General features: G+C 34.9%; 3 protein-coding genes across 6 annotated transcripts; 1 reads left to right on the top strand and 2 right to left on the bottom strand.

Moving 5' to 3' along the window:
• The first annotated feature begins 676 nt into the window (after nucleotides 1-676).
• Nucleotides 677-8,151, top strand: LOC142549109 (serine/threonine protein phosphatase 2A 55 kDa regulatory subunit B beta isoform-like). Its single transcript, XM_075657874.1, has 14 exons — nucleotides 677-914; nucleotides 1,016-1,119; nucleotides 1,437-1,544; nucleotides 1,628-1,747; nucleotides 2,160-2,348; nucleotides 2,473-2,564; nucleotides 4,173-4,291; nucleotides 4,380-4,503; nucleotides 4,606-4,726; nucleotides 4,907-4,975; nucleotides 5,509-5,600; nucleotides 5,695-5,772; nucleotides 6,447-6,523; nucleotides 7,316-8,151. Exons 1-14 carry the CDS (start codon nucleotides 809-811, stop codon nucleotides 7,432-7,434), a joined length of 1,518 nt encoding a protein of 505 aa, XP_075513989.1. The 5' UTR covers nucleotides 677-808; the 3' UTR covers nucleotides 7,435-8,151.
• A 214-nt stretch (nucleotides 8,152-8,365) lies between these two features.
• On the bottom strand, nucleotides 8,366-12,173 carry LOC142549110 (uncharacterized). 3 transcript variants are annotated; one of them, XM_075657877.1, is made up of 5 exons: nucleotides 11,988-12,173; nucleotides 11,447-11,537; nucleotides 11,093-11,229; nucleotides 9,701-10,074; nucleotides 8,366-8,808 (listed from the first exon to the last, which is right to left on the bottom strand). In XM_075657877.1, the coding sequence occupies exons 2-5, from the start codon at nucleotides 11,471-11,473 to the stop codon at nucleotides 8,750-8,752; spliced, it is 597 nt and encodes a 198-aa protein (XP_075513992.1). In that variant the 5' UTR covers nucleotides 11,474-11,537; nucleotides 11,988-12,173; the 3' UTR covers nucleotides 8,366-8,749. The 3 variants fall into 3 exon arrangements, with proteins under 3 accessions (XP_075513992.1, XP_075513990.1, XP_075513991.1); XM_075657875.1 differs by having other exon boundaries at nucleotides 9,628-10,074; nucleotides 11,988-12,171; XM_075657876.1 differs by lacking the exon at nucleotides 11,988-12,173 and adding an exon at nucleotides 11,874-11,892 and having other exon boundaries at nucleotides 9,628-10,074.
• Nucleotides 12,174-12,621: 448 nt separating this feature from the next.
• Nucleotides 12,622-16,375, bottom strand: LOC142549107 (uncharacterized). 2 transcript variants are annotated; one of them, XM_075657872.1, is made up of 6 exons: nucleotides 16,140-16,371; nucleotides 15,312-15,464; nucleotides 14,876-15,022; nucleotides 14,201-14,353; nucleotides 13,454-13,576; nucleotides 12,628-12,874 (listed from the first exon to the last, which is right to left on the bottom strand). In XM_075657872.1, exons 1-6 carry the CDS (start codon nucleotides 16,185-16,187, stop codon nucleotides 12,797-12,799), a joined length of 702 nt encoding a protein of 233 aa, XP_075513987.1. In that variant the 5' UTR covers nucleotides 16,188-16,371; the 3' UTR covers nucleotides 12,628-12,796. The 2 variants fall into 2 exon arrangements, with proteins under 2 accessions (XP_075513988.1, XP_075513987.1); XM_075657873.1 differs by lacking the exon at nucleotides 14,876-15,022 and having other exon boundaries at nucleotides 12,622-12,874; nucleotides 16,140-16,375.
• Nucleotides 16,376-23,524: the final 7,149 nt, after the last annotated feature.

Raw genomic sequence — 23,524 nt, 5'->3', positions numbered from 1 at the left:
GTCTCAGGAGTCGTACTTTATGAAACAGATTTCTTATTTGGATAATTAATGAAAAAGTATTACTTTTTATGATAAGAATATTACTTTTTATTGTGAATATCGGTAGGATTGACTCGTCTCACAGATAAATATTTGTGATATCGTCTCACAAGAGACCTACTCAAATAAAATTCACGTATTTTCGGAGATAATGTTTTAGAAAAATATTTTTCAGAAAATACTACAAATAAATCAAATATAGACTTGAATTTTTTTTTTACATTAAATAAAAAACCAAGGTCCAGAATCTAGATAAATCTTAGATTATTATATTTCCATGTTGTTTTTTTTAAAAAAAATCCTAGTATTAATTAATTAATGGAAAAAACTTGTGTGAGACGATCTCACGGATCGTATTTTGTGAGACGGATCTCTTATTTGCATCATCCATGAAAAAGTATTACTTTTTATGCTAAGAATATTAATTTTTATGCTAAGAATATTACTTTTTATTGTGAATATCGATAGAGTTGACCCATCTCACAGATAAAAATTCGTAAGATCGTGAGACCTACTCTTAATTAATTTCGTTCTGAAATTATTTAATGAAAATTAAATTAGAAATATTAAAAGTCGGTGATGAGGAGTGGGGTCCACATTACTTGCTCTTTAAAGTAAGATAGGTAATAAGGGACATTTCAGTTGAAAAACACTTTCGAGAAATCGAGTGGATAACGGAAACCACTTTTCTCTCTTCGGACAAAATCAACTTCCACTCGACCTCAGCTTCAGCCGCCGCTTGTAGGATGTCGTTTTGAGGCCAGCCGCAATGAGTTTTAGTTTCAGCTCCTCCGACGTTTCCTCTCTCGCCGTTTCCGACTGGAAGTTCTCTCAAATCTTCGGCGATAAACTACCCGGAGAAGAAGTGCAAAATAGTAATTTTAACCAAATTCCTCTTTTGATTCATTTTTTTTCAAAAACTTGGTTTCAAATCACGGTCTGATTATTATTTTTTTAATTTTCTGTGCATTTTCAGTTGATATTATATCTGCAGTTCAATTCGACAAGAGTGGAAATCACCTTGCTGTAGGCGATCGCGGTGGTCGGGTCGTAATTTTCGAGAAAACAGATGGTAAAGAGGTGTGGAGTTTTTCCCTTTTTTAGCTGGTAAGGAAGTTTTGGTAGTTAACAACAGTAGTACAATTATACAGGGGATGATTTATTTTGGTGCTATTTAAAGCGATGATAACGATTAATGTGGCATCATGTTGATGATTTGTGTGAATATTTTATTTATTCTGTTGAACGCCTAGAGTATGTACTGAAGAAATTGAGGTTATCTTTGGATCGCCAACATTATTGAATTTGTTAAAAATGAGTGTGCTATGAAAAACACGCTGCTTTGAAGACATTTTGGTATCGTAGAAGCTAATTATATGTTCTCACTGGTAATTTAGGAGTCACTAGAATGCACTTCACGGGAGGAGTTTGAGAAATCCGATTTTGTTGTTTCGAGGCATCCTAAATTTCGATATAAAACTGAGTTCCAAAGTCATGAGCCAGAGGTGTGTTCCATAACTTGTAATCTATTCTTTTTTTGGTGATGTTGATTTAAAACTGAATATTTTGACTATGCATGTTTTTACAGTTTGACTATTTAAAGAGCATTGAAATTGAAGAAAAGATCAATGAAATTAGGTGGTGTGTGACACCTAATGGATCATTATATATTCTATCAACAAATGACAAGACTATTAAACTATGGAAGGTACAATTTTCTTGTAACATTTATCAGTAAATGTGTATTGGCTGATGTTCTCTGGTGCTGTAAAATAATTTGGACTCAAGTTAAGTTCCAATCTTGATTATCTAAAGATTTGTTCGGGATTGCTATGCGTTTGAAATCTTTTATTCATGCGAGAACTCTCAAATGAGTAAATCTTAAAGAACTGATAACTTCCACTATAATCTTTTGTTGACTTTATGGGGTATAAGATAATGTTGAGTTACTTCGGATTCTCAATGTCTTCGAAACTAGTATACTAATTTCCAGTTATATGAATAGATCAACATTGTAGAGTGGCAGCTACAGTAAGTATCCTATTAATATTAATTTATACCACTTTGTTTTTGTTTTTTTGTCCTTTCCTGCCATTTTGTTAATTCATCCCTAAAGACAGGTCAAGGAACATAAAGTAAAGCAAGTAAAAAAAATGGATATCAGCCAACCTATATCTTCAGAGAATTCTCTGTTGGCTGAAAGAAGTTTTATTAATGGGCAAAGTGAATATCTTGCCAATGGCCATTCTTTGGAATGGAAAGAGACCAAAGTGAATGGTGTATCATTGTTCAATGGAGGACGATCCAAGGTATTCATCTTCTCAATTTGGTATCTAATCTTCTAATAAGAGCAATCATCTTCGGATGTATGGGCTTCAACGTGGTGTGGTTTATAATAATAGTTTGGTTTGTTTTGTTTTGTTTTGTTTCTAGCTAGAATGCATAGCAGATTCTACTCGTGCTTTGTGTCGAAAAGTTTATGCGCATGCTCATGATTTCAATACAAACTCGATCTCAATCAATAGGTACACTCTGGAGCCTATTCTTTCTAGAAACATTTTTTATGTTTTCTATTTTAATTTGGCATTGCTAAACTTTGTAACTTGTGTGTGCTTATATAGCAGAAGCGTGAAAATAATGAAAAATAAGAACACTTGCAATAATTTGTGTTCAATGGTAAACTATCTTATTAATTATAATCATTCCCGTATCTATAGAACGGACTTACAATAATTAAATCCAAAAAAATCTCCAAAATTGAAAAGTCTATATTTAACAAAGTTAAAAGATACTATCATGCTTAAGGAACAAGGAAATCAAATTGAAATCAAATTGAAATCTTCCTGAGACGAGATATTACCCAAAAAAATTTTATGAAAAACAAAAAAACGCAAATTTGACCGACCTAAATATAAATAAGTTTTCATTAGGGGTGTTCAACTAAGGTTCTGTTTATTTTAGATGAAAATTCGAACGAAACAGTATTATATTGATTCTACAAAATTTCAAACCAAACAATGATTTTTTCACAACCAAACCAAATCAAACCATGAATTTCGGTTTTACCTAGTTTGGGTGATTGATTTTAAATGTTGAGTTTTATGATGAATTAATACTCGAGATATTGTAATTTGTAAAAAGTAGCCATTGACATTTGATAGATATTGAGTGAACATTTTATTTAATCGTGTAATAAAATGATTGTAAGTAAAATATCATAAATTAAAATATTTATGCATGTCACAAAATTTTACAACTTATGAAAAAACTTAACTTTTTGGGATGTGGTTATGTTTTTTTGGGCTACAATATGCGATAAATAAATTCTTGATGTAATTGGATTGTTACAAACTCGCTAATAATAAAATACAAACTAAAAAATAAATAAAATAGTCATATATCTCAGAAAAATCACGTGAAACTTACAAATATCGTTACATGTTTTTTCATAATAAATGTACTCGATTTGGTTCGATTTATTTTATCCAAAATTTGAAATAGCCATTTTTTTTGGTTTGGTTGATTTTAAAAACAATTCAAACCTTGGTTGACTGAAATCGATCCGAATAATGCGGTTTGGTTATCACATAAGTACAATGTTTGAATCAATAGAGATTTGATTTGGTTTGGTTTGGTTTATAGTTTGTTTCTATTTCTAAATACCCTTAATTTCATAGGTCCATTCACTATCAAAGTAGCTACCTATTTGTTAAAATCCAACATCGTCCAAAATATGCTGATTTGATCATTGTCTTATTTGGTCGTGGGGTGAATCCAACGTGCCAAAAAGGAATCTTGCACCGCATCATGCATTATGTCCTTAGAGTAAGCAGATATCTAAGTGGGACCTTCTTCTCTACTCCTCCAACAGAGTAAAAAAAGAAAATAAATAACGAATTATATATATATATATATATATATATATATATATATATATATCAAGTAAGATTAGTTTTATACATGTGCTCTATATTTCTTTTGTAAACATTTTGACCAGTCAATTGATTTTTGCTTTGGTTTGAATTATTTGTGGTGAAATATATAAAATTTGCAAGGGGAGCGAGTACTTTCTTGTGTAACATTATTGAAATACAAATCATAATGGCTATTGAGTTTCGCTTAATGTTTTACAGCGATGGGGAGACGTTTCTTTCGGCTGATGACCTTAGAATAAATTTGTGGAACCTTGAAATTAGTAATCAGTGTTTCAATATCATTGACATGAAACCTGAAAATATGGAAGATCTTACAGGTGATGTTTTAGACTGTCTTCAAGTTCCATTATGTTGCAACTTTTGCCAGCTAGGAGTTTAATTTGATCTTCTTGTGACATTTTTTAGAGGTGATCACTTCAGCAGAATTCCATCCATATCATTGCAATCTGATGGCGTACACCAGCTCAAGGGGGTTTATTCGGCTTGTGGACTTGAGACTATCGGCATTATGTGATCACAGCGCAAAGATGTGAGTTTTTGCTGTTCTACTGCTTAATATTCTGTAATTGTGACTTTAACATATGTAGTTTTATCACAAACATGTTTGATAACATTTGAATGTAATTCATAGATTGAAAGATGAGTCTCATGGACCAAAATCATTCTTCACAGAGATTGTTGCAGCGATAACTGACTTGAAGTTCGCAAGTGGGGGAAGGCATATTTTATGTCGTGATTTTATGAATCTGAAAGTAAGCATTTTCCTTTAAAACGGCTCTAGACTGAGATTCTGCCACTTTTTAATTTTTTTCAATGTTTTACTTCCTTCTAAGGTTAAATTGTAAATTTCAAAGTAATCAAATGGTTTACATAAAAAGTGTTTAATTTTGTTGATATTTGCCTCTTACCTTTTCTTCTCCGTTCCGTTTAAGCTTTGGGATATGCGGATGGATACCTGCCCGGTGGCAACATATAGGATTCATGAACACCTGAGGCCTAAGGTCTGTGTCTGCTGTATGATTCAAAACCTTTTCTTTTCAGATTCTGTAGTTAAATCGTTTGAGTACTTAAAATGCTGTTAGCCTTCTAATTAAATTTTCATAGCCTCTAATTTGTACATATATTTAATCATGCTATCTCGTGTCTGGGACTGGTAGATATAAACACTTGCAAATACAAGGATTTACATGGTTACTTTATTTCATCTGTAGCTTGTTAATGTATCTTTGGTGATTTTATATCTAGCAGAAAAATAAAATCAATATAAAATTAGACTGTTGGAATTAATGATTTGCGATGTCATTGGCTGTCAATTATTTCAATAATCTTTCATTGATTGAATTCACATGAGCTTTATTAGGGTTCTAAAACCCAAAACCAATTTTCGATTCAATTTTATAGGCTGAGGTATAACTTTTATTTATGCAAAAGGAATAAAAAAATTTCTATTTTCCTTCTGTTTTCGCTCTTGACGATTACGTACAGTTGTTATTTCTCCATCTTCTGCTGATGCATCACTTTATAAATTTTACAGTTGTGTGATTTGTATAATAATGATGCAATATTTGACAAATTTGACTGCTGTCTTGCCGGAGACAGGCTTAACTTCGCGACTGGATCGTACAGGTTAGTCTTTCTGGCTGAAAATTATGTTCCAGTCTGTTTGTTTTCCATCATACTGTGTTTCTATGCTCACTGTAAATAAATTATTCTTTATTAGCAATCATTTGCGCATATTTTCATATGGTATTGGAAGTGAAGAAGGTACAACCATAGAAGTTGGCAAAAATCCATATAGGTATCTTACTTTACCCTCCCCAAATTATATTTACTTTTTTTCAGAAAAAACTTGCTCTGTGTATTCCAGTCAGTACATGGTGTTATGCTATGAATGAAATTATACCCCATTGAAAGACGTATAATTAACCTTCGTGTGGAATCTTGAACGATTCCTTATTATTATTTGTTCGTTATCGTTTTTTGGTTCCTTAGGTTTTTATTTGTGATGAAACGTTAATCATTGAATCAGGAAGTTTTAGATCCAAATCTGTCCAATAGAATCCTTTTTGGTGAAAAAACTGTACCTCTCACTTACAAGAAAGAAACAATGGAAGCAATCAAGCATCCTACTGAATTAGCGAACATGTCTAACATTGACCAACTCACAATGGCTAGGTGACATTGTAACATAACCGAATAGCAGAGACTATAAGCATATTCGTTTCACCAGAAGACAAGCTTATATTTCCCTGAACGTGGATTTTTGATGCTATAGGTCCAAACCATATCTAGTATTTTACGTGGTGTGTCCACTTCATTTTTCTTTGTATTACAGTAATTTGTATTTTTGGAATAGGACTATGCAAGTTTTGGCCCATATTGCTTCTGTTATCAAAATCCCACCTTAAATTACTGTTGATTATAAGCTCATGATACCCTTGATATTTTTAAAAGAAATATATTTTGTTGCAGGAAGTCGCTTCTCCAACCTTCTCCAAGACTCCGGCGATCATCATTAAGCAACTTGACTAGAGGATTTTCGAGACAAGGTGATATATCTTCTCTCGTTTAAGTCGTTTTAGCATTCTCATTTTCTTTTGTCCAATTTTTACCTCAACGATATCTGACATTGGCTCCGTTCAAACCATAAATAACAACTGAAATCCTCTTATAGCGACCAGAACCAAACCAAGAATTTGTGGTTTGGTTCAAGTTCTTCAAGATAAAAATCGAAAGAGACTGTAAATTCGTATTTTAGTTTACGGTCCCAAAATATGTCGGAAAATTTAATTTAAATTAAAATTGTTGGATTTACGTATATTAAGATCAAGTACAAGTATTTTTTAGTATAATGAATTACTTAATGATTAAATTTAAATAATATCATTATAGCATGGGCCGTACCGTTTTCTCTTGATTTTTAAAATTTTAAAAAATAACACACTTCAAATCCATAACCAAATAGGAACAAAACCACTCCCTATTCTACATTATTAGCTTGATCACTCAGAAACAATACCAGTTTTTTTCTTGATGACTTAAAAGAAAAAAGCTTCAAATGAATATTATAGGCGAATAGGAATAGGAAGTGCCATCATTTTGATTTCCCCTTCCATTGAAACCAGAGTCACCGATTCCAAAATAAGAACCGTTGACTTTGCAATTGTTTTCAGATATATTTAATGGAAGCAACAACTAGAGGCAGTGATCTTCTCAAATAATTTTATTTTTCAAATTTAAGATGTTTCCCTTAGAACTTTACATGCTTCGTTTTCCTCGGATTAAATTGTGCTCGACATTTAGCTGATTGAGATTACTCATGACACGATTGGCTGGTGCAGGAAGTAATGATTTTGGTTTTGATTTCAACTCCAAGTTGCTGCATATGGCATGGAATCCAACAACCAATTTCATAGCTTGTGCTGCTGAAAACACCTTACTTATGTATCATCACGCCTGAAGAAAATAGATTGTTTTTTGATTTGCAAATTTCGATTCTTGGGCTGACCTAGATTAAAGTGTAGGTCTAGGGAACTCTATCAGAACCCCCAGGAAGTTTAGGGGAGCATCACGAAAAAAATTTAAAATTTCATGTATAATTTTTCTTATCGTGTAATAAAGCCTCTACAAATTTTGGATCTGCCCCCCGCCCAGTCTCTATGGATTCTATAAAATCTCGAGACATTTGGATGTTTGATTTTGTAAGCAGAGTTATCCATGCTCAATGTTCAAGTTGTGGTGTTACTTTGGGGAAGCTGTTAGTATACCTTGTTGAAGAGTAGAGAAGGTGGATCTTATCCATGATTTCATGACTCAGTTAAGGAGAGACATACCTGTAATGTCCAGCATTAGTTCATTTTCTGGGACTTCATTTTTCTACGTACTCCGAAACGAGTGTTGAACATGCCTATGTTTTCCATCTTCAGATGAAATATTATATCAGATTTAATTCCCAAAATCTTCTTAATGCGATGTGACCATGAACCGACCCTGGGGCAAGGAGAGGACTCGTGAATAAGGAACCTGTGAATGAATTCAAGCCTCTCCCAAAGAGCAGATTAGATTGTAACGATCTTACACAAAAGTAGGTAGATGCAAAATTACCCATAAAAATTATATAACACAGACAAGAGTTCAATGATACAATCAGTTAAATTTTATTTTATTAGACCTACAGAAACAAGAATTTGCATGAGCGGATACGAGAACAGAAACTCAATGGAGACAATGAGAACAAAAAAAAATGGACCACCCTTGGACATCTTTTTGGTTGCAATCCTCTCTAATTGCTCAAGAGAAGAACCCCAATCCAAAAAGGGGTTCAGCGATTTTACCAAAAAAGAACAAAAACCGAAAAGAAAAAGTGATCTCTATTCCTTGGCGCCTTTTACTAAGTCTCTTTAAAGAAAAGCCTAGTTATTATATCAAATTTGCCCTCTTCAAAAACCTGATTGTTCTGCAGTAGCATGGCCATACCGATTCAATAAAATCGAGGTATCTCTCCACTAACCAGCCTTGGAAGTCCTTCAATATTCTCCTACTTTCTTCACTGTAGTTCAGGTTTTTAATATCTGCCATAGGCTTCCATATACGAGTTCGTATGGCTTGTATAAGCTTTCCACAGAATATGTAATTGTACGCCAGTAAGGAGAATGCAGGCAGATCTTTTATTACCTTGACTGTTCGCTTGAAGCTGAATATATAAAGACCACAAATCGCCCTAAACATCTTAATGTAGAAGACGACAAATATTGGCCCAAGAAACCATAGTGGAGTCAATTCTTTTGACACTTCTGATCCATATATAAGGTTAACTGCGAGGTACAAAGGTGTGCTGCGGATAAAAACCAGAGTGAGTAAGTAGCAATGGTTACATGCATTGCAAGTGAAGTATAATGCAAAAAGAGTACAGGTTTGAGGATACTATAAGAATTTTCTCCACAGAGAAAATACATCATTGTCAACTAAAGCCACAGGTTTGAGGATACTAGAAGCATTTTCTCCACAGAGAAAATAGATCATTGTCAGCTAAAGCCACAAGCGAGCAAATTGAGTAAAATTTGGAAGAGGCCGCTAATACAGATAGAAAATCATTTACTCTCATTTTGACTGTAAGCAACACCACTAGTATCATTTATTTACTTCATGAATACCCCAAGTAGCAAAAACGTAAGATGTACACAGGAGGACAAAATCAACCAACAGAAAAGATGAAGAAGAATTTTCAACCAGACACCTATAAAAATTGCAACCACAAAAAATACACAATACGCGTACAACCAAGCTCAATCACAAAGTCAAAAACCTTGTTGATTTGGATTATCTCAATACACAAAGTTCATCTAACTTTTAATTTTCTCCTCACCATATCTATGCAACTAAATTCATAAATATACTTAAAATTTTAAAATATCTTAACACTTTAAATTTGCAAACTATCACATCAAAGTTAATATTACTCAAATTATTGAATCAAATTGTTTTCACCTATATTTGTAACAAAATTTTGTATTTCTTGTGTTTTTGAGTTGTTCTGGAAAATTAGTTTGTAATAGGTTGACAATCTGTGTTTCTTAACTAACAGCTTTCTCAATGGCAAAAAGAGTCAAAGAGAGGGTAAGGAACATATGGAACCGAATTGCAAAATGCTTACAATATCAACAATGGTATTTTTATTGTTGCATCCAAACCCATAAAGTAGCACCAAACAGCCTTCGAAACTTCACCTCTTTCTTGCCTTTGTTTAGTTTTTGACAATTCTGTTGACATTGAAGAAGGTTTGTTGACTTCTTCCACTGTTTGGGTTTGTGATGGCAATCGCAGTAACATCAGCCAGTTCTTGAACAAATTTTGTATAGCCAGCGACCGGGTTGTAGTCTCATCTGCTGCTGCATAAGAAGCAGGTACAACATTCTGTACCTTAGAGGATTCCGCCAAGGATTCTTTACTCTCATGTTGCCAATAAGAAACTGTTGCAGGATTTTTAAGGGACTTTGACCCACTGCTCTTGCTGCCAGAACCATCATGTCTACTGCTACCTTTAAAAGCTGATATTTTAAATAATTTTGACTTAGGTCCAAGGGCAAGGGAAGCTCCTACACTGCAAACAAGCTATTTGTTCAGTTCAGATCATAAAGCGGGATCAGAAAGAGTCTCAGTATGCAACTAGGGAAAAAAAAGCGAATTTACAAAGTATTGAAAAATGTCACAAAAGTACAGAATTCCCCTACGAATCATCATGCAAAAGATTGTGATTTTCAGGTTTACATTCAGCGCATATAACTTTACGTCACTTCAAGTTGATTGCCATTTAAAGACACAAAGATACCACAAGGACATACACTCCAAAATTGATTTGATAACACAATCGTAAATAAGAACTCTTTGCAAGCATAAAAAGAAATACATGTCGATAAATTTATTCTCCTAGTAAGCATTGTCATCTTCTAAGTTGTTAGAACAAGCAAAACATGGTTTCCCTTTTTTCTTGCTGATTTAGAACAAAAGATGTAAAGTTTGAGAATATGAGGAACAAATCAACATAAATGAAAGTGTTCCACATGCAAGACATTATAAGGATTGTATCAAATAAAAATTTGCAGTTCAATTAATGCTTTATAACAGCAATAAGACATACTGCTTATCTTGAAAAGGCTTTCAAGAACTTGACTACATATCTTCAAAAGTAAACTGAATAAGCCATTCAAAAGTCTTCTTTTGCTAAAACATATAAATAGTTCGTTGTTATTTACAACACTATCAAAAAACAGGAAAAGGGCCCTAGAACTGCAAGCAAGGTGGTATTGGTAGAAAGCATACAACTCTCTATACAAAATGGTCATTAAAACAAAAGACATTTATATAACATCAGAAAGAATGATCTGCCTGCCTATCTCCGACAAATAATTATAACATGTAAAGCGAGCAGACGCCACTGAATTCAATGCAAAAAGTGGTAATTCAACAAAGAAGACCTACTTTATAGGCATATAACATGTGAAAGCTATCCCCCAGGAATCAGGATAGAAATTCAAGTTTGCACATATGAATAAAGACAAAAAATTTCCATAAAAAGGTACACAAACATAAATTTAGAACTATAAATTCAAAGATATTACCTCAAACAAGATCTACATTTCAAAGATATAAATCTATCTTTCCGTCCAACAGGAAAGGATGATGGAACGCTACGTTTTAATTTGCTCCCTCTGCTCCAAGATGAAGGCACGGAGGGGAAAGAAAAATAAGAGCAGCTCTGAACAAAATGACATTGAAAATATCAACCGTAAACACCTTTCAAGAAAAAAAGGAAAGGGGAAAAAAGCAGTTAGATTATAAAAATCCATCGTACATTCATTAAGACAATAATCACTTAAACCCATCAGCATTTTGTAGGTTTTGGAGTGAAAATATAAAATTTTAAAATTTATAGGCAGTAAGCACTCGACACTAATATGGACAGTTACGATCACCTGCAACTGATGAGTTGCCAATTCCATCTTCTACACCATATGCATATAAGCAGTTCCAACTGAATTCATACTTGCACCAAGAACCATAAACCTGGGGGAAAAAATTCACAAGTTTTTCCATGCGATCGATTATCCAAAAATAACATGAATCACAAGCATTAAATCTGAAGACAGAAAACACAACCTCAGCCTTTGCTAATAAAATCTTTATTTTTATTTCACATTAAACTTTATATTGTGCTCAAAATTAGGATAAAACACATAGAACAATACTCAGTCAAAACATAACCTCATTAGATACATAAGATAGACCACATCAAGCTAAAACAATATTGGTGAAGATGGCTTGAAACCGAATAACCCTAGGTGTTCAGATCACAAATTATTGATAAATTCACAATTCAAAAAAACAGATAAGCAACTCCACCTAGAGATCGTACCCCGGGATAATTGTACAAACATATCTTCGGAGCACTTCCATATTCATATACAGTCACATAAAGCATAATTACGATATATAATCGGGAAAAAAAAATCTTACAATAAACACAGAAATTGGTGTCGCTACTGATGATGTACACGAGAAATATTTTCAATGCGTGAGATTGAGAATCGAGAATTTTATCTCTGAATGCTTAGTTATGGATAGAAGTTTCAAAGAGATGAGCTTTGGATAAAGGAAAGAGGGAGGACGGATTTGTGATTTTAGGGTTTTCAAAGTACTTTTTTATTGTGCGTTCGTACAATATGTATATATAATATATTTGTATTGAGACTTAATATTTCCATTTTATTTTTTATTATTTATAATTTATTTTTTATATAAAATATGTTTCAAATTTATTCATAAATAAAACAGATATAAATATCAAGTCTTTTTGTATTTGTCAAGTCCTTGATTTTGGATACAATGCATCTTTGTCATATAATTAATTACCGCGTTTCTTACCGATAGTAAGTTATTTTAAAAGCAATATGAATGAATGTTCATTGCTCATTTTCATTCATATTGCTTTTAAAGTAACCTATTGTCTGTAAGATAAAACAACCCCTCAAAAGTATTATGAATTTTCAAATTGTTAAATATAAAATGTATTTTTAAATCACAAGAAGCGTTATAATTAGAATATTATAGCTGCTATTAATTATTAATCAATTTTTTTAAAGAGATATTTCTAACGAGTTTCGAACCCGATATTTACAAAATTTGAAAATTTATAGGAGAGAATATAGGAGAACATGGCTTCAATAGTAAGTGGAAAATTTCCCATTACACATATGTACTCAGGTTTACTTGTGCATGTATTGAATCTCTATATGCCAGTGCTTCTTACAAGCTTGAGGTCATCATCAATCCCTAAAGTTAGCTGGAACCTTATCTGCTGCAAAATACTCCTTTCTAACGTCATCCGCGGAGCAAAATTTCACCTACAAATCATGATCATAAGCGAACGAATATGACAGTATGGCAAGTGAGGAAATCAAAATGAGTGTCGGATATATGCATAACTGTGCCGTTGCTGTAAGAGAAACTATATCTACTAACAACTGTTACTCCCTAATGATCTTCTTCCCATCAATTTCTCCAACTGGTACATCTTAGCAATCCAACACGTAATATTAACTCTAATTCTGGTTATAGGATCGAGCACATCTAATATAACAATAACTAACAGTGATTAACAATGATGTGTAGGTTAGATCTATTAGACTGTGTGGCAGTCGATCACTCTACTACAGAAGCAGCTGCACAGGTCATACAGACTTGTTGCCTCTCAACAATATGGATGGAGAAAATTCATCAGAAACACCAAGATGAAAACTTATCAGACCCGGTACTAGATAAATTAATCCAGTAAAAGCAATTTAACCCACAACACGGAATTTAGGGGAACTAAACAAGGATGAGATGGCATGTGGTTTGAGATGTTTAGCACATAAACCTTGAATAAGATGGTAAAAATGTTTCAAGAACATAAAAGCTGAAGTATCATAAGAGATGCTCACCAAAGATGCATAAGATTTTAACAAAGGCTTAATCAGCTGCCAAACTGGTTTAAATATAAACGGAGCATCCACGAAAAGAACTTGACCTAATCGCTTCGGATAATAGCAGTAGAATGCGTCAAACTGCACGTGGACAGGTATTTGTAAGATATTTCATCCCTCGTGTTCCACTTCCACAAGAATTAATAACCTTTAACGAGAATGGGAAAAAGTAAAAGAAACAAGCCAGGAAAGAGTCAAAATACTTGGTACACAACTCCACACCAAATATATATCCGTGGCAATGACCAAAAGAAAATATATGAAGAAGAATGATGCTGAAAGAGCTAGGATGTCGTCAACAAATACACGGTCAATAAAGTTGAATAATTTATATTAATGCAGTTCGCTAATCAGCAGTTGGAAGATGTGAGACTACTCTGAATGTTTATAGTTCCTGAAAAAGGAAAAGGTTTTACAAACGTGACATGGGAAACACCATTTCTTTTCCATTTTATCATTTCGTCGCAGATAGGTACCATGAGGCAAACTATTTACCCAGATAGTGAGAACATTTAGAAATTGGTTCAGACCCAGCAAACAAAATATTGTTTTTGGCCACAAGGCATATGAAGCAAATTGGTAACCCAGCAGTGAAAACCCTGCTTCAAGACACAGTAACAACAAACTGGAAAATTATTCAGACCTAAACCACAAAATAAGGCGCAGTTAGAAAGATTGCAAAACACTATATATATAGGCATTTACCACAAATGCTATGAAATTAATATCAACATTTTGTGTCCTGAATTCTCGGAGATCAATAATGCCAAGTATTTCCTGCTTTCCGTCTGGAAATTTGCTTAGTGCCTTCTCAATCATATATACACAGAGCTGTTGATCTTCGATCACGTCCTGCTTCTGTGTCAATGTATATGATGAATATCAAATTAACTAAGCATGAAAACTACATATTCTCATCTGATAATGACATTTTTTTAAAGGACTTGTGTGTCAAAAACATTTAATTTGTTTCACATCTATGCTAATGTGTAATGACATATAAACCTATTGGCCCATGGCAACTTGAGTAGTCCATTCAATTTCAGAATGGGTTTAAAGTTTGTGTTGACTGATAAACAAGGAGGTATAAGTTAAATTCACTTAAAGTATATGCCAGAGTTTTCACATAAAATATTTTACTAATAAGTCGAATATAATACAAATAATGAGGTTTACCTACCCGTACTAAAAAAAGCATTTAAAAGAGTGAATCCAATACTCAGTTATGCGGCCAAAAGGAGGTTTTCTATCAGAAAAAGGGCTTCAACTTCTTAAAAACAATTTATATGGCTCCTTTTACTTTTTCGAATAACAAACAGTCACAGAAACAATGGGTTGAGAGTAAAAATAAGTATTAGGCAGTTCATGCAATAGATTTACCCCTGGAAAATGTTTGGAGACATCTACTATTAGCACTGGTCTGTCATAAACGTCAAGATAATCATGCACGTAAGCTTTTCCAGATTCCACTACCCTCTTCAACGATTTTTCCGACAATTCAGATACACCAAATTCATGCCGCCATTTCTGTTTATGAAGTTTCACATTGTACATGAATCAACAAAGAATAATCTCTATAAGCATGAAAAAGTAAGGGGGTCTCACAGAAACTGTATGCGCGGGGAATTTTTTATTTATTTTCTTATTTTAGCAACAAAAAAAGATCTTCGTGAGCAACGGGAAAATTTTGGCATCCAGGTTTGGGATAGAAAAGAAACAGAGGAAACGGGAACAAGCTTCCAGGGTTTGACATCCATCAAGCAAGGAGATTGGACTTGAATGTATCAGGATAACAGAGACTACGAATAAGAATTACAATTGCTTTGGTCAATTTGGAGACAGCGTCTTCCACAGAAAACCGTCGGTCCTTCAGAAACCAAAGAATCATCTCTTCATCATCTCTTCCATTTTTGCCCACTGGAAGACTACTATATTCTTTCTCAAGCTTTACTTTGACTGCTGCCACCAACTGCAGCATGCAAGAGTTGATTAGGGACACAAACTGCCAAACTCCTGAATAATGAAAAGGATAGATAGAAGCGACCGAGTAACCTCAAAAACATAATAGTGAGCAAGGAGTTAAATGCTCCCTTAAGCTGCGTATGGTTGGGTGTTTTTGAATTTGAAGCAGGAGTTCGAATCAAACCATTCGAAAATCTATCCTTTAAAATGTTTACAAAAATACACTAGAACAGAGGGTGGAAAAAAAGAATACCGAACTAACTTCTTTGAATTTGAAATTCAGTCATTTCAATCCACCTACCCAAATGTAACTTTAGGTTGTTTTCGAGTTGAAGAATTCGGCCTGGAATCCTTGGCTTGTAAGTCATCATTTTAAGAATTATAATTCAGAATTTCAGAGCAAAATAAAAATTATAAATTTATTAGCCTAACTACGGATTTTAATCCAATCCATTTCGTTTTGAAACCTATGTGGAAACCAAGAATTATTAAACCCTCATTTAAACAGTCCCTGGAACAAACTCTCCAATTTCACCTCTAAATTTGAACCAGAATATAACAGCAAACAAATTAGAAAACCACAACGAAAGAAAATTCAGAGGAAAAAACAGCATTAACTTCAGTGGAACATTCTCAGAACACACACACACACAAAACACCCGAAAAATCGCAACGAAATTACCCTGCGAGCATTCTCCGGATTCACAGAACAATTTCGAACACAAAGCATGAAATGCTGAGTTGGTTTCTTCGAACGGATAGTAGATTAGCTTCAAATGGAGTGGCTGGGGGAGCCTAAGGCACTGTGACATTTCATCAAACAGATTGTAATCTGCTCTTACTTAGCTCAATGTTTCCCAAGGAACGCGGACAGCGGATCAAACCCGACTGTTACAAAAACTCTTATAATCATCACAGATTATCAGTGGCGGAGCCGACTCCGTCCAGACTGAAATTTTAGACTCTGAAATCTTTTAATATTTTAAATTGATCATATTATTTCAAAATTATACAAAATTTACATATACATTTAAAAAAAAATTTGGACCACTCGGGCTAAAGCCCGGGTAAAAAACCATGTGGCTCCGCCTCTGCAGATTATGTTTGACGAATTTGTTATCCAATCCCATCTATAAAAATGTATTAGGTTTTGTATTAAGATTGTTTGATACGCCGGGATGTCCCGGGTCATGGATGGGTCTCGGGACGTCCTGGGCCAGGGAGCCTGACCATGAGGGTGCTCGGGTCAGAGGGATGAAATGTTCCTGGGTCAATAAAACAACCAGATGGATTAACACCCGAGTCATGGAACTATCCGGGACGAGGAGAGTACGACTTGAAGAATTCATAGAGGGACTGGCCAATTAATAGGCCGGGCTATTGGGACACCCGGAACATAATTTTCCCGGGACGTTGTATGCCCGGGCCCTCATAAGAGATCTCGAGAAGTATTTTACCCAAGCCACCTCGATATGAGTGAAGCATTTAATGACGCCGACTTGATAGAGTATGCACAGCCGACCTATCTCTGACACCAGTGCAAGTGGTTGATAAAATCAAGTAGGCTGGATGTGACTAGTATGCGATTTGACATGTCAGAACCATATGGTATAATCAGCCGTCCTACTACAATTAATGCTCAAACACAAAGAACGTGGTCATCATTACATCCTCTACTATAAATATCAGGTTCTTTACTTGCATTTACTCTCTATTCAGATATTGAATACACACATTGAGTGCTCTCATTTATTGCTCATTTACTCCCACTCTCCACACCAATCACACAGCCAATACTTGGTTACATTTGTTTTCTTGCTTGAGTCCCTCACTGACTTAAGTATCGAAGTGGTCACGCCGGACACCCCTCCGGCGCCCATTCACGTGGTTACTTTCTTGTTCGCAGATCTCTCAAACCTAAGGAAAAAAGTTCAATCCAGACGCCCAACTCAAATTTCCCTTAACAACTTGATCGCAAATCCGGCAGGGTACCCGACCCGACTCGACTCGTCCATTTGCCCGGGTTACATCACTGTTATTTGCCACTCTAAATATAAATCAGATCAATCCTGTGTTATAAGATTCGTGATATCATGTCACACGAATCATACTAATTTTGAATATGAAAGAAATTTAATCAAATTAATAGTTGGATTACTAAATTACAGTGCACATCATACTATCAGGGCCGTACCTCCAGTGAGGCGAGAGAGGCCATTGCCTCAGGGCCCGACCCTCACAAGGGCAAAAAAAAAATATCATAAGTCTCATCTTGTTGCTATCGAGACTTGCACCTAAATAGTATGTGTAATGGACATTTAAAAAAAATGGACATTGACCTATTGAAAACATGATTAAATATGATTATTGTGTTCATTGTGGATTTAATCAAATTATGCAGAGCCCAAACAATAAAGCTATAAGGCTCGTTAATTAAATTTTAAAAAATTTTGTATGCATAAAATGGTAATGTTTATCCAATATATTTATTATTTTATCTTGTGTCAACTCATGTGTTTAACTTTTATACTTTACTTGTCGATTATTTGGCTTTTTTTTTGAATTTATGTAGTTGGACCTATTTCAAAAAATAAAACACAAAAAATTGTGATACTTACCTATTTTACATATCTTTATTTTCTATTTTCTTGAATAAAATATTATATTTATTATTTAAAACAAATCATATATTTTTACAATATTGGTTCATTATATTTATCATTTTGTTATTTTGATAGTTTATATTGATAAATTTCAATTTTTGACAACATATCTTACAATTTTTGCCAATTTCAATCTTTTTTCAATATAATTGTTCATATGATACTGCATTACGTTAGAGCCATGTTGATGTTGTGGCGCACGAAGAAAAAAATCGCAAAGATATAAATATATAACTCGTAAATTATATTTTTCTTATATCTATTGTTTGGTTATTTTTAATTTGCAAAATGAGCTTTACGATTATTTATCACAACAAGATTTTTTTAAACATATTGCCTCAGGTCCTGTGAACCACAGGTACGGCTCTGCATACTATATCATTAAAAATTGTTGCATCCAAGAATCACATAAACTATAAATATAATATAATTAAATATATTACTGAAACCCAAATTATATATATAACATTTCAATTAAAGTATAAATATATATTCCATGGAATAAAATTTAATTATGAAAAATAAAACAATAGAAAATACTACTTTTTTTGTCCCTTTTTTTGAGTGGGAAGAAGAGATTGCGTATTTATTTTCCGACGGTTTCTTTGTTTCTTGATTTGGGCTGTGAAGTGCCCTTGCTTTTCTTGTTGGGCCAAACCAGACCACTCGGACTTTTGGATTCTTGTTGCAAATTTGTTCTTGTTTTTAGAATTGGTTAAATAATAATTAAGTAAAAATAACTTTTTCTTAAACCGAAAATAATCCCTGGTCACATAATAACTCCTCACATAATTCATTAAAGTCGCCCATAGTTAAAATCATTACGACACACATATTATTAATCTTACTTAATTTAAACTTCGAAATCTTTTAATATTTATAATTGAGTAACTCAAACTAATATTAAATTAATCTAAAATTAATATATAAAAAAAATTAAAAAAATTGGGCACGACGTAAGTTTTAAAATTTTTATTTTACTTTGACAATCAAAATATTTGGACACTCGTATGGTTTGAATTGAATAAAAATTCATAGGTTGTTAAAATTTATACCTTTAGTGAATTAATTCACTCGGCTCCAACTATTCCGATATTGACGGATATAGCTCTTGTTGAATTTCCTTACGAACTTTATCCGATAACTCCTTTCTTTATTCTTCGAATCAGGTCACGACTAGAATATTAGTTTCTCTTCTAACTTGCACTAGAAAATTAGAAGAGATTTCACGTTGAGATCAAAAACTAGAGGCGGCACAAAAACCCCTAAAATTCTAGGTGTGGAGGCCGAAAATTGGAGAAGGGAAGGCTTTTTCGAAAATATGGTGTCACGTGTGGCTAGGGTTTAAGTCTCCTACTTAAATAAATCTTTCATGACATAATTATCATAATATAATATTTGAGCCTCTTAATTAACATTAATGAGCTTGATTAATTAATTGGACTAATCCAACTAGTTTAATTAATTAAGCAAAGTCCATTAAGAATTTTAATTATTTAGTATGTTGGACTTGTACTCCTACAATTACATTAAATATACTTCCCACTATATTTAATTTACTATATTTAATAAACGCGACTTTTGAGTTTAATAATATAAATACTCAAATCTTATAAATTCAACTCCTTTGATTTATTTTCTCAAAATTTGATAAATTCATAAATTCAATTTCTTGAATTTATTATCTCATAAATTCAACTCCTTGGATTTATTTTCTCAAAATTTGATTATCATAAATTCAATTTTTTTAATTTACTATATCATAATTTTATATAAATTCAACTACTTGAATTTATTCTCTCAACGGGAACAAAATGATCCAGCACTTATATGACCCTCAATGGTTCAGGGATACAACTAGTCGTAGGTTCACACCTCATTGTGATTCATGACATAATCCTTTATTCGGGCTTACCCTAATTTGCCTCATTCTATGTATCAACAATTGATCATTAGAATGTCAGAAATCATATTTCTGATTATACCCATAGAATCACGGTAAGAGCATCTAGTAGCATCGCCACATGATTCCCTAGGTATCACTGATAGTGTCTGCAAGAACTAGTCGGTTATGATTAACGTACAGTACGGTCCCTTCATCTCATATATCCCGATCGAATCTGCAATCATTGGTTCATCGAGGGTTGCATAAGTATTCGATAACTCTGTGAGACATCTTTTAGAATAAATAGTGGCATCACTTATACAATTGGAGAGCTCATTCTCTAACGTACATCTCATACTCTGGCCAGATATTCCATGCACTATTATTTCATCAGATCACACAGGATATCTACACCCGTAGTTGAGCGGTGAATTCCTGACTACAATGCACTGACTCCTACATGTGTCGCAACTGTATCCAATCTCGCCACCTGGTAACCCTCATGGAGTCGGTAAATGAGTCAAATCACAGCCCTAGCATAAAGAGCCTCAGTGTTGTATGGGATCATAAGGACTAATGATGTACAATCATAACCACGAACTTATCCTCTCGATGAATGATAACCACTTGGAAAGTCCTAAGGAGGGCAGTTTGGTATAATCATCATATGACTACTCATCTGCATGTTTGGACATCCATATGTCTTTACCAAGAAACGCGGTACACAACATCACAGATGCTAGTATCGAGCTCAAGCGATCTTTATCCATGTTTTAGACGGCTGAATAGACTAGGAACGAATTTAGATTATAAAGTGTTTACAAATGAGTTTCAACGTCGAATTAAGATTCATTTGTATTAAAGTATAATCAATGTCTTTATCTATGTTGATTACATGGGTATACAAATAAAGAAATAACAAACCATGAAACAATGAATTATATTAAAATAAATATTGTTTATTACAAATGAGTCAATAAATTTCCTGGACAACAATTGGCTTACAAGACATCTACTCTAATATATATATGTGTGTGTAACATTACAAACAAGGAGCAACAAGTAGGAAATGTGTTAAGAATATTCATTTTGTCTTGAATGGCTGTCTATTTTTGCAGTATGACATAACATCTATAATTTAATATTCAAATTGTAAGTTAGGGTACAATTTAAAATATTTAAATTTGTTATCGTTTTTACTTCTTGGCACGTGGAAAGCTGGTTTGTCCTCAAAATTTTAAAATCCCTTGAGATTTGCCAATATAATTCTATTGAAATTGAAAGTGCATGAAAAATCATGTCACCTAATAGTTGGGACAATATTCTAAACGCAAGTGAATCAAGTCCTATAACGAGAGAAACTTTCGTTTTGTGTTGCTGAGACAAGCACATAAAAAAAAAATCTTTGCAATCGAAGTGAGTCGAGTAATGATAATCATTGATCTAAATATTGAAAACTTGAGATATGATATATAGTCGATAACTTGAAAACGATTTTATTTTTTGGTTCTGATGATTCGATGTAGGCATTATTTCTCTGTAAGTTCGTAATCTTGAGGCTTCAACAAAACGAGAGACCCCAAACCCTTCAAACCAAGAAGCATCCCCACATTTACTTTTTAAGAACATAATACCAATTAGATTAAGTCATTATCCTCCAATATCGCCGAAGTAATGAAAATTAATAATCTCCATGATACTCACGGGAAATTTAGGGTCCGATTCTAGCAAGTGTCACTAGTCCAGACGCAGGTTCTGAAATTATCCTGAGCCTGAAATCACAAATAAGATCGTTAGGAGGGGGCCAGGAGGTTGTCCTGGCGTAGCCCCTCCGACTCTCAAGTCAGAGACTGAGGATATATGGGGGGAGCACCTAAGGGTGCTGCTGAAAACAATATATTGAATGCCTAATCATACGCTCACACCTGGTATTTATAGGAGAATACATAGGCTAGTCATGGGCCATTCACCTGTGGGCCTTAGAGATGGGCCGGATCTTAATGGGTTCATCTCTGGGGTATCACCAGTCTCCCCCCCCCCCCGAGTCGAACTGAATCGCAAGTTCGAAGTTCGATTAGTTGTGCTGTCCTCGGGTTACTGCGTGCGAGTTGTGCATTTTTTTCCTGCCGCTCGTCAGTCTCCAAAAATTCGGAAACAAATCAAATCGCAAGTCTCGTCCTGAATGGCAAGATTTGGTATGGGCTCTGCAAATAAGAGTCGTTTCTTCACTCCATTTCACTTCTTTCCTGCATAATTTCCTCTGCAACTCACATACGCTCCACCATAGCAGCTCACCCGCTAGAGATGTAAACGAACCAAACCGTTTGTGAGCTATTCGAAGCTCGATTCGATAAAAGCTCGTTTGAGCTCGTTTAATGGGGCTCGTTAAGATAAACAAACCAAACTCAAGCTTTACAGTATTCGGCTCGTTAGCTCGTTAACATGTTCGTTGGTAAGTTCATGATTAATCTTTTAGATGAAAAAATAATAGTTTTGATATTTGATTTATTGATTTTACATATTATTTATGAAATATATAGAAAAATCTATTAAATTTATTTATTATAATAAATTTACAAATTTTAATAAGAATAATATATTTTTATTTAAATATATAATTTACTTTTTAATTAATTTAATGAAAATTTAAATGTATAATTCATATTTATTAAACTTGTTTAGGCTCGATAAAGGCTTGAATAAGCTCGTGAGCCATGCATATATTCGTTAAATAAAGCTCGAGCTCGGTTCGATTATAAACGAACCAAGCTCAAACATCCAAGAGTTCGGCTCGGCTGGACTTGATTACATCCCTATCACCCGCCCAGCCGAGCCCTCGCCCCCGCGTGCACACTCGAGCCCTCGCCTGCACGCCAATGTCGAGCCCTCGCCGTGCGCACCTGCTCGCCCCAGCTTACACACTAAAGCCCTCGCACACCCCCTCCAGCGGCTTGCGCACACGCTCGCCTCACCCCTGCAAGCCGTGCGCACGCCCACCGCCCCTCGCCCCTGCCAGCGTGAGCCCTCGCCACGCATCCCCATCACTCTCGCCAATACACCCTAGCCCCACCACCGCGCACCTTGCCCTGCCAGCGCCCAGGCTCGCCAGCGCGCCGCACCTCGCCCCTGCCAGCGCGCGCCCTCGCCGCGCACCCCCATCACTCTCGCCAATACACCATCGCCCCACCACCGCGCGCCTTGCCCTGCCAGCGCGCCGAACCTCGCCCCTGCCAGCGCGCGCCCTCGCCGCGCACCCCCATCACTCTCGCCAATACACCTTCGCCCTGTCAGTGCCCAGGCTCGCCAGCGCGTTGCATCCTCGCCCACCTGCCGGGTGCTCGCCCTGCCAACACCCAACCTCGCCAGCACACCGCGCTTCGCCCATCTACTGCGTGCTCGCCCACCTATTGCGTGCTCGCCCTGCCAGCGCCCAGCCTCGCCAGCACGCCGCGCTTCGCCCACCTACTGCTTGCTCGCTCCGCTGCCTCGCCTGCTTGCCCACGCCGAGTCCTCGCCGGC

The sequence above is a fragment of the Primulina tabacum genome, chromosome 6 (assembly GCF_025594145.1).
Source record: "Primulina tabacum isolate GXHZ01 chromosome 6, ASM2559414v2, whole genome shotgun sequence".
Lineage (NCBI taxonomy): Eukaryota > Viridiplantae > Streptophyta > Magnoliopsida > Lamiales > Gesneriaceae > Primulina > Primulina tabacum.
This window is presented reverse-complemented; position numbering and strand designations above follow the sequence as displayed.